The sequence below is a fragment of the Bipolaris victoriae genome (assembly GCF_000527765.1).
Source record: "Bipolaris victoriae FI3 unplaced genomic scaffold scaffold_15, whole genome shotgun sequence".
NCBI lineage: Eukaryota > Fungi > Ascomycota > Dothideomycetes > Pleosporales > Pleosporaceae > Bipolaris > Bipolaris victoriae.
In genome coordinates, this window is record NW_014575377.1 from 342,351 (window position 1) to 352,915 (window position 10,565).

The 10,565-nt window shown below is 53.6% G+C and overlaps 1 protein-coding gene across 1 annotated transcript; it reads left to right on the top strand.

Moving 5' to 3' along the window:
- Nucleotides 1-345: 345 nt before the first annotated feature.
- Nucleotides 346-8,491, top strand: COCVIDRAFT_35012 (hypothetical protein; the record flags this gene model as incomplete). Its single annotated transcript, XM_014704493.1, has 6 exons — nucleotides 346-633; nucleotides 774-1,031; nucleotides 1,098-5,337; nucleotides 5,390-5,473; nucleotides 7,417-7,612; nucleotides 7,669-8,491. 6 exons carry the CDS (start codon nucleotides 346-348, stop codon nucleotides 8,489-8,491), a joined length of 5,889 nt encoding a protein of 1,962 aa, XP_014559979.1.
- Nucleotides 8,492-10,565: the final 2,074 nt, after the last annotated feature.

Consider the following 10,565-nt stretch of genomic DNA (forward strand, 5'->3'; position numbering starts at 1 on the left):
ACTTGCCAACCCTTCGTGCGTGTGTGTGTGATCTGGACAGCGCTGCTCCACACCAGCCCCCCATCGTCCCTCTCCCATCGCTCCCGTCCGCTGCCCTTCGCATCCAAAGCCATCCATCACCAGTCGCCGGCCGACCATCGCCAACTGCAAAGCCTGAGGCGCATTCACCCTGCTGTCGCCGCCTTGCTTCCGGCGCGCCCCACCGCCAGAGCCCGCTGCTGCTGGTCCATGGAGCAGCCTTCGTGGTCCCATTGAGAGAGCCTGCACGCGCCCAGTCCCATGTTTCGCGATCCCGTCTTGCGGCCGTCGGTTGATGAGGGCGAGGAGCGGTCGCGAGCAGACAGAATGCCGCCAGGGCACCAAGGGGAACCTACGCCATCAGCTTACCACAGATCGCCCACACAAGCAGGCCAACCATACCACCACCACTCGCCAAACACGCCTGCGCCCTTGCCTCTGCAGCCCCATCAACACCACCGCCAGCCTGCATCACCATCCTCGACCGAGCTGCCGCCCATCAGCACGGCCCTCTATTCTCGCGACACGTCTAGATATTACGACCCGACCTCGGACAATGGCGACAACCGCGTAGCCAGAGACCCGGCGCGTTACGACCCCCAGTATCCTGCACAGGTGCGTATCTCCATCACTCTGCATCGCGTCAATTCACCCCAGCTTGCTCCCTCTCTCTCTCTTTGCCTCTCTCTTACCACCTGCCTGCCTTTGCTTCATCTCCCCCCTTCAGGGATACACGCCTAACAGTGACCGCACAGCAGCCCCGGGACCCTCACGCCTACCACGACCCTCGACCCGCCCACAGCCCCTACGAAAAGGTCTACCACTCGCCTGTCGCCGCTTCATATCCCCAGCACTCGCCCTTGCGGCGGCCCCATTCGCAGCACCAGCACACCGGCGGCATGGAGACAATGTCACACTCTCCCGTCTCGCCATCAGTTTATCAATCCATGAACCGGCCGGGCGGTGCCGTCCAGCCGCCGACCTACGATAGACGGCCGTCCTTCAAGGATGAGGTAAGTCCACCCACCTCTCCTCTCCGCTCGACAACGCTTGCTCATCGCCATCTCCCCCATCAACAGGCTCCACCACCAACACGCGCCGACCCCATGTCGCTCTCAAGCATAATGTCTTCTGGCGCCGACAACGAGCCCCCGTCCAAACCTCAGCCACCTGCTCCCGTCAACGCCGACCCATTCCGACCATCGAAGCCCCTGCCCAACCAGCACTTTGTCAAGCAAGAGGCCGTGGCATCCCCGGCGCCAGCTGACCTGCCTCTACATGAGAACGGCTATACCCCACGGCCGACGCATGATGCCATCGCTGTACCTGGGAGCGTGCAGCCTGCTGCACTGCAATCTGCGACTCGCGAACTGCCACCTCCTGACGAAGCCGATGTTGAGGCTCAGCTTGCACACATCGAGACCACGCAGATGGGAGACATGGACATTCTGATCAATTCGCGCGAAGAGGCAGAATACAGGCAACGGAGCCAAAAGCGTATCCTAGAGGTTTCCGCTACAGAGGCGAGCAAGCGCAAGCGAAGGCGCACAGCAACCTTGATCCGTTTCCAGGATGTGTCCGCTGCACACCGCGACTACGCCAAGCATTCTTACAACGTCGAGCACGAGGGCGATGCATGGCAGCAGGTGCAGAGCCAGGAGATTGCCGAAGAGAAGGAGCGCAAAAAGGACATGCAACGCAAACGAAGACGAGAAAAGACTATCCAGAACGAAGAGGCTAAGCGTGCTGAAGCTCTCGCAAAGGCTGGCCAGGCCGAAAATGAGGAGGAGAAGGAACGACACCTGCTAGCTGCCCAAAAAGCTGAACGCAAGGCCAAGACTACCACTCAGCTGCTGCAAGGCAATGCTCCTAGCAAGGACATCCGCGAGGTTACCCCACATGGCCCCAACATGGAGGGAGGCACGATGAGTTCGTTCCAGGCCTCTGACGACGCCCCGAGCGGAAAGCGCAAGGGCAACCGTGGCAATGGCCGTCTCAAGAAGAGCAAGGAGCAAAAGCAGGCAGAGAAGGATGCCGCAGCGGCAGGCCAAGCTGCTCTTGACCGTGGCGATGATTTGCCCATGATTGCTCCGCGCGAGGAAGCCCGGCTTGATTCGATACGGGGCCGCAGCTACACCGAAGACATCGGCCCCGTCGTGCTCACTTCCTACGACTCGCCCGTGTATCGCAATCTGTACCACCAGATCGTCAAGGACTTGGCCCGCAAGGATGTTCCCAAGGTCGTCCGCATCAAGGAGAACTCACTGTCTACAAAACAGTCCAATCTTCGCAAGACTGCCCAGTTGGCCGCCAAAGAAGCACGCAGATGGCAGATGCGCACCAACAAAAACCAGAAGGATACGCAGGCTAGGGCGAAGCGAGGCATGCGCGAGATGCTTGCGTTCTGGAAGAGGAACGAGCGTGACGAGCGCGAATCGCGAAAGAATGCAGAGCGTCAAGAGCTAGAGAACGCAAAGAAGGCCGAAGCCGACCGTGAAGCCAACCGACAGAAGCGGAAGCTCAACTTTCTTATCTCACAGACAGAACTCTACTCGCATTTCATCGGAAAGAAGGCCAGGACTGACGAGATTGAGAGGTCTACTGACGACGCCGATACCGCCGCGGCAGCACCACAGCAACCAGCTCAGCCTGGTATCGAGGTTGGAGACATGCCAACAGGGGCAGCTGCCAAAGTCACCAACTTTGAGGATCTGGATTTCGATAATGAGGACGAGAGCGCTCTCAATGCTGCTGCAATGGCAAACGCTCAACACGCTATCCAAGAGGCACAGGATCGTGCCCGTGCTTTCAACAAGTCTGGCGACGACGAGGAGGATGGAGAGCTGAACTTCCAAAATCCATCCGGTCTCCAAAACAAGGAAGACTGGATTCCTCAGCCAAATCTACTCAGCTGTACCCTCAAGGAATACCAACTCAAGGGTCTGAACTGGCTAGTTAACCTGTACGAGCAAGGTATCAACGGTATTCTGGCTGACGAAATGGGTCTCGGAAAGACGGTCCAGTCGATATCCGTCATGGCGTACCTTGCAGAGAGGTACAACATCTGGGGACCTTTCCTTGTCATCGCTCCTGCATCAACGTTGCATAACTGGCAGCAGGAAATCGCAAAGTTTGTTCCTGATCTCAACGTCATTCCATACTGGGGTACGGCCAAAGACCGAAAGATTCTGCGAAAGCTTTGGGACCGCAAGCACGTTACCTACACCCGCGACTCGCCTTTCCACGTTGTCGTCTCCTCATACCAATTGGTTGTTCAGGATGCTCAGTATTTCCAGAAGATGCGCTGGCAGTACATGATTCTCGACGAAGCCCAGGCTATCAAGTCATCGCAGAGTTCCAGATGGAAGAGCTTGCTCGGATTCCACTCACGTAACCGACTGCTACTGACAGGTACCCCTATCCAGAACAACATGCAAGAACTTTGGGCACTTCTCCATTTCATTATGCCAAGTTTGTTCGATTCTCACGACGAGTTCAGCGAGTGGTTCTCCAAGGATATTGAGAGTCACGCACAGAGTAATACCAAACTCAACGAGGACCAGCTGAGACGTCTGCACATGATCCTGAAGCCGTTCATGTTGCGTCGTGTCAAGAAGCATGTGCAGAAAGAGCTTGGAGACAAGATTGAACTTGATGTTTACTGCGACCTGACATATCGCCAGCGTGCCTACTACGCCAATCTACGCGCCAAGATCAACATTATGGACTTGGTCGAAAAGGCAGTTGGAGACGAGCAGGACAGCGCCACTTTGATGAACTTGGTCATGCAATTTAGGAAAGTCTGTAACCACCCTGACTTGTTTGAGAGAGCAGAGACCTGGTCTCCCTTCTCCTTTGCTTCTTTCGCTGAGACGGCATCGTTCCTCCGAGAAGGTCAGAATGTAAGGGTTGGTTACTCGACTCGTAACCTGATCGAGTATTCTCTGCCACGTCTTGTAGGCTGCGAAGGAGGTCGCCTGGATCTTGCAGGACCCGACAACCAAAAGGCCGGATTCAAGGGACACTATCTCGACAACTTGATGAACATCTGGAGTCCGGATAACATTGAGACATCGGCTCGACAAAGTGGCGCCTTCTCCTGGCTCCGCTTCTCCGACTTGTCTGCAAGCGAGGCCTCACAGATTGCCAAGAGTGGTCTTTTCCAGCGAGCTCTCGTTGCGGGCCAAAAACCGAACAAGGTCAGCCGCTTCAGTATCTGCTACGACGGTGATGCTGGCGAATGGGAACCGAAGCACTCAATATTCAACATTGTCGATCGCCAGGATCGTGTGCCGCTGGCTGAGGTAGCTACCGAAGGGCACATGCACAACCTGTTCAACATTGCTCAATCTGCGTTTGAGAAGACGGGCTTGAACGTGATTGAGCCTTGTGCAAAGCCCAAGGCATCTGCACCTCCAATCGAGCTATACTGTGCCAGTCAAGGGGTTATTGCTGAAAAGCAAAACATCTTCTTCAATCCTCTCATTCGCACCGCATTGTACGGCATCTCGGACTTGACTGAACAAGCGATACTGGAGACCAAGTCGGAGAGTACTGCCTTGACAGTTCACAACAAGCTTCCGCCACCAACCAACCAGCGTACCCGTTTCACCCACATTGAGGCTCCGTCAATGTCGCGCTTCGTCACGGACTCTGGCAAGCTAGCTCGCCTAGATGCACTGCTGAAGGAACTCAAGGCCAACGACCACCGCGTCCTCTTGTACTTCCAGATGACCAGGATGATGGATCTCATGGAAGAGTACTTGACCTACAGGAACTACAAGTACTGCCGTCTAGACGGATCTACCAAACTGGAGGATCGTCGTGATACCGTGGCGGATTTCCAGAGTGATCGATCCATCTTCGTTTTCCTGCTGTCTACACGCGCTGGTGGTCTCGGTATCAACTTGACTTCGGCTGACACCGTCATCTTCTACGACTCGGACTGGAATCCCACGATTGATTCGCAAGCCATGGATCGTGCTCATCGTCTCGGTCAAACACGACAAGTCACCGTGTATCGTCTCATTACTCGTGGTACCATTGAGGAGCGTATTCGAAAGCGTGCTCTGCAGAAGGAAGAGGTTCAGCGCGTTGTCATCTCCGGAGGCGGCGGTGCAGGAGTCGACTTCAACACTCGTTCCCGAGAGAACAGGACCAAGGACATGGCTATGTGGCTCGTGGACGACGACCAAGCCGCTGAGATTGAGAAGAAGGAAGCTGAATTGGCGGAGCAGGAGAAGAACGCTCCACCGGGCAAGAAGCGCGGCAAGAAGAAGCAGAGGGCTGAAACGAACCTCGACGACATGTACCACGAAGGTGAGTTGGAGTCTGATGGTGCGATGTATGAACTGTACTGACTATTTGACAGGTGAAGGACACTTTGACGAGAGCGCCAAGGCGAGCGGTGCAGCGACGCCTATTGCATCGAGCGAAACACCTGTAGGAGGCAAGCGCAAGAAGGGCGGATTGAGCAAGAAGGCGAAGACGGCCAAGCAACGACTAGCCGTGGCTGATGGCGAGGTCTAAATTCTGTGTATGACTATCACACATTTTCGTTATATCTATAATTGGGAGCAAAGAAGCGGCAGCATATCTGAATGTTCGTGATCCGGGGGGGGGGGGGGGTTTGATCATGTTGGATTTTCTTTTATTACTGTATGGTTGATGGGTTCTGCATTGTGTACATTATTTGCAACTTTCTCCATGCGCTAGGGTCGTCGTCGTTGTCACTGCTGGCATTGCCTAGCTAGGTATTGTGTCGACTGCATACATAGATGATGGGGGGTCTTTAAAAATCTAGATATGATGTTTTCTCAGACATGCAGGCTGATGACGTGGTATATGTATGTGTGTTCCCTGGTTGCTGGAAGGGATAGAGTGATGGCGAAACATTGGTTACCTAATATGAACGTACATGTAACTAGCGGATTACGTGAACATGTATTGGGGGAGATCTGTGCTCGTATCCCTCTATGACGTTTAGTTGCTCTGGCGTGCCGGTGGTTGGAGATTGGGTGGCATCCATTGTGCTGCTGACGGAAGCGACACTGCAATACTGTGTGTACATACATACTACATATGTATGTATGTATGTATGTACACACAGATGTACGTATGCAAAAAAACTTGGCGCCAACGAGAGCAGCAGTGAATGGCGCCAACAAGTGACGATCGCACTGTACTGCTGTGGCTGAGAGTGGCTGCCACTCGAGGACGTGTGGCGCAATTTCCGATACGGAGGGCAAATCTCCACTTGTAAGCATGGCCCCTCGCTGATGCATAGTGAGTATGCAAACAGTCAGCAAGCTAAACTCAGTATCGTTGGGCGCATCAGACTACTCGGGCTGGTACAGTTGATATGTTGAGTAGGGTTTGGTAGACGGGCTGGGGCTCACTCATGCTGCGTACTACTAGGGGCTCATGCAAGGGTTTTTTTCGGGGAAAGCTGTGTAACGGGCCAATGTAGAGGCCGAGGCATGGCAGAGCAGATTCGGATGTCGCGGCATTTTGCGATCTCATCTCAAGACAGACAATGCCTGATCAGCATGCAATGGACACGCAAGACATGGTAGACAACGGCCAGAGCGTTGACGCGCCAAGGGAGAGGAGGCCCAAAAGGGAGACGATGCGAGGAGCGGTACCGACAGCCAGCGACAGCGACAGAAACAAAGGCCATTTTTGTCCGTAAGCAGTAGCGCAACCGCATTACCGTCTAAAATTAAACGTGCAAAGTTAAGATATTTGGCTGACACGGTCCTGCTAGGCGTCGGCCGATTGGGCTGCGTGGCTGGCCAGTACGACGAAACCCTGCAGCCCTCTTTGCCCCCTTCAACATGTTTCCTTGGCGGGTGAGGATCCCTTTCGGATAGCATCTTGCCTGGTTCCCGCTGGTACGCCCCTTGGTTTCCCTCTCCGCCCTCACGACACGTTAGCCATCTCACCGGCTTGCGCTGCTACAAAACCCTCGTCATCCCGCCTCTTATCTCCGCCTTCTTCGTCTGCTGCTGCTGTTGCTGCTGTTGCTGCTGCCGCCGCCGCCGCCGCTACCATTGCCCTCGCCCTCGCCCTCGCCATCGCCTATCGTTGCATTCGGTCCGGACGCCTCACCTGCACCGCCGCACCTCCCGTCCCACCCGCTACCGCACGCACAACGCCTCATCTACTACTCGCGCGCCCTGGCCTTACTTCTGTTCTCCTATTGCCAACATCGCTTTGTTATTGGTATGAAGGCATAGAGTAGACGAGCCCGCCCACTGTCGCTCGCTACATACACCACCACCACATCTATACACCATGGGTACGTCGAAACTGCGATCATCGTCCGAACCCTGGACCCATCGCGTGGCTATGCGCCATTTCAGAAAAAGGAGAGATCAACGACTGACAGACACGCAGTGGAAAAACGCCCCTCCATCGAGGGCCTTGTTGACAACATCGACCCGCGTGAATCCCATGAGCTCGAGGAACTGCCCACATTTGAGAAACCCGTCACGGAGCCTACGCCAATATCGCTCAAGGACAAGCTGATAACATGTTTTTGGATCGGGCTCAACACGCTCTCGACGCTGGGATTGATCTTCCTGAGTAAACGGTATGCGACGATAAGCGCCGACCGCGTTGGAAACCTGTTTGCTAACCGCCACGCAGAGTATTCAGCGACAAGCAGCTCAAGGCATGCCAACTCATGGTTGTCATGTGGCACTTCACCGCCACCGGTCTCGTTCTCTTCATCTCCACTCTGCGGCCCTTTTACGCCTTCAAGGCCGTCAAACTCAACATCTGGCAGATGCTGCCCGTCTGCGGCTTCTTCGCCGGCTATGTTGTTCTTGGCAACCTTAGCTTGACCTTCAACTCGATTGGTTTCTACCAGCTTTCCAAGGTCATGACCACACCCACTGTCGTTCTTATCAACTTTGTCCTTTTCCGAAAGTATGTTACGCGATACATGCTGGCTGCTATTCTTGCAACATGCATTGGAGTTTCCTTCACCATCAACGAGGCGGCCAAGACCCAATTGTTTGGTGTCATTATCGCAACGTTGGCTTTCTGCAGTACTGCCCTGTACCAAATCTGGATTGGCAAGAAGATTGAGGACTTTGCCGTATCACCACCCCAGCTTCTGCTTAACCAGGCGCCGATTTCGGTCTGCCTGCTCATTCCCTTTGTTCCATTCTTCGATACTCTTCCCGATCTTTCGACTGTGCCCACCGATATCCTCTGGAGCGTATGCGCATCGGGTATCATGGCTTCCATGTACAACCTGAGTCAGTTCTTGATCATTGGAAGGACTAGCGCCTTGACCTTCAACATTGTCAGTCATCTCAAGACTATTTTGATTCTGAGCATAGGATGGTACAGCGAGGGAAAGATCCTCAGTGGAAGAGAGTGGTTTGGTGTATTGCTCGCACTGGGTGGTGGATGGGTGTACTCGCACCTTGCACTCAAGGCAAAGAAGCAAGGTGGAAAGTAAGAGCGCGCGAACGAGGATGGATCGACCACATTCCTGCTCTTTAGGGATCTCAAGTCGGTCGTGTAATGAATATTGGATAGGTACTGGCAGCGGAGATGGCTTCTCCTTGGATACTCGTTTTCTGGATCGATACAGCAATTCAAAGCCATCACTGCACAAGGGGCGCAAAGGATTTGACTAATGTCACGGCTTCTGGACTTTTATTGGTGTTAGTTGTGCAAGAAAGGAAGATGAGCACGAATGATAGATTGCATGGGCTTACATCAATTTTTTTGCACTAAGACAGCAGCAAAGCGCCCCTTTTGGAGCTTACAAGACAGCAGCAGCGCAAGCAGTAGAGAGAGTTGGGGCTGAAGGAGAGGGAGATTGGTGAGGATGAGCAGATGTTTCTCATAAACCCTGGCTATGCTTTTTTTCCTTCAGACTTTTCGTTTTCGTTCTCATGACTCTATCCCGTCATGTCATTGCGTTGCTATCTCTCTTACTTTATACGTTTTATCCCCTCCTTCCTCTGAACGACAAGGAGAATTTGCGATAACACGGCCCGTTTCTCTTTGCCCCGAATGAGAACTCTGATAGGTTAATACTTGCATCTTACAATACCATTTTCACGTATCAACTGCCCTCCTACTGTTTCACTCTCTGTCTGCCTCGAACAAAATGCGCCTTGCTCGGTGTTTCTCACCACCCGTCGAACCAACGCGGTTTTCGCTCCATCAAGTACCCTTTATCTATCTGACCGGTCCAGTAACCCACTTTCCCCACCAACCACCGTCTTGCGCGCTCTTTTGCTTCCGTTTCTGGATGTGCATTGAAGACATGCGAAATACGACCTTTGCGCTATCCCCGATCCTACTCACCGCGAACCCCTGCGTTGCTGGCGCTAGTATTTACCATGTGCTTCCACGCCTTCCTTGCGCGCTCTATTCTTTCCCTTTCAGGAAATGCGTGTGTGCACAGCCCGCCCCACTCCCGCTTCCCGCTGCCAGCTCGGTGTCCACGAGACTGAATTAGGCCCTCCTTTCCCCCTCCCATCGCCACCCCACGCCCTTTTCCCTCCTTTCTTAATTCTCCGATTCCTGCACAAGGAAGTAGTGAGGCGTTGCATTGTCCGCCTTGAGGGCTGTGTTGGATGTCACGTGGAAGAGGGGAGGTAGGTGAGGCAGGGGTACGCGAGTGGGAGGCCTGATGAGAAGTGGGCTTTGCGAGGCAGAATCCACAGGCTGACGTAGGGGTGCGTGAGGGTCTGACTGCGGATGGAGAGATGAGATGGAGGGAGGTGTGAGATGGATATATAAGGGTAGGGGAGGGAGGTGGTGGTGGTATTTTCATCATCATCTTCATCATTATTCAACTTTTATCACCATCTTCCAGCATATACGTATACGCATCATCGATTCTTTTGGGCATATTCAATTAGAATCTCACACCTCAAGTTCATCTCTGAGGTCGTTATTACAACTGGTACTTGACTCGCTACCAGTCAACTCATCTCCAACAAAAACACACACACACACACACACATATATATATATATTATCAAACTCGGACATCTTACTCTTCTCGTCTACACCAAACACAAAATCCAGTCACCAAACAAAAAATCTTCAATCAACAAACAAACAAACTACCCGCATACGAAACCCTGAGATCACACATCTCACAAACCAAAACAACATGGGCTGCCGCTCCTCCAAACCAGAACCTTACTACCCTCCCTCACCACCGCGTGTCGTAATCCAGAGCAAAAAGAACAATCGCAAGCATAAGAGTAGGGGTGGAGGGTATAGTGGGTTTAATAGTACGACAAGTGCGTATGGGTATACTAGTGGGGGATATAGTGGTGGTGGAGGGTATAGTGGAGGGGGAGGGGGTGATGGAGGAGGTGGTGGGTGTGGAGGGGGTGATGGAGGGGGTGGTGGAGGTGGGTGTTAAGTGTGAGGAGGAGGAGGAGGAGGAGGAGGAGGAGGAGGAGGAGGAAGGGGGGATTTGAAGTGGGGTGAGAGAGGTGGGTTTGATTTTGGGCGTTTTGAGAGGTTGGATTAGTGAAAATGGGGTTGGGGAAGGAGTTTTT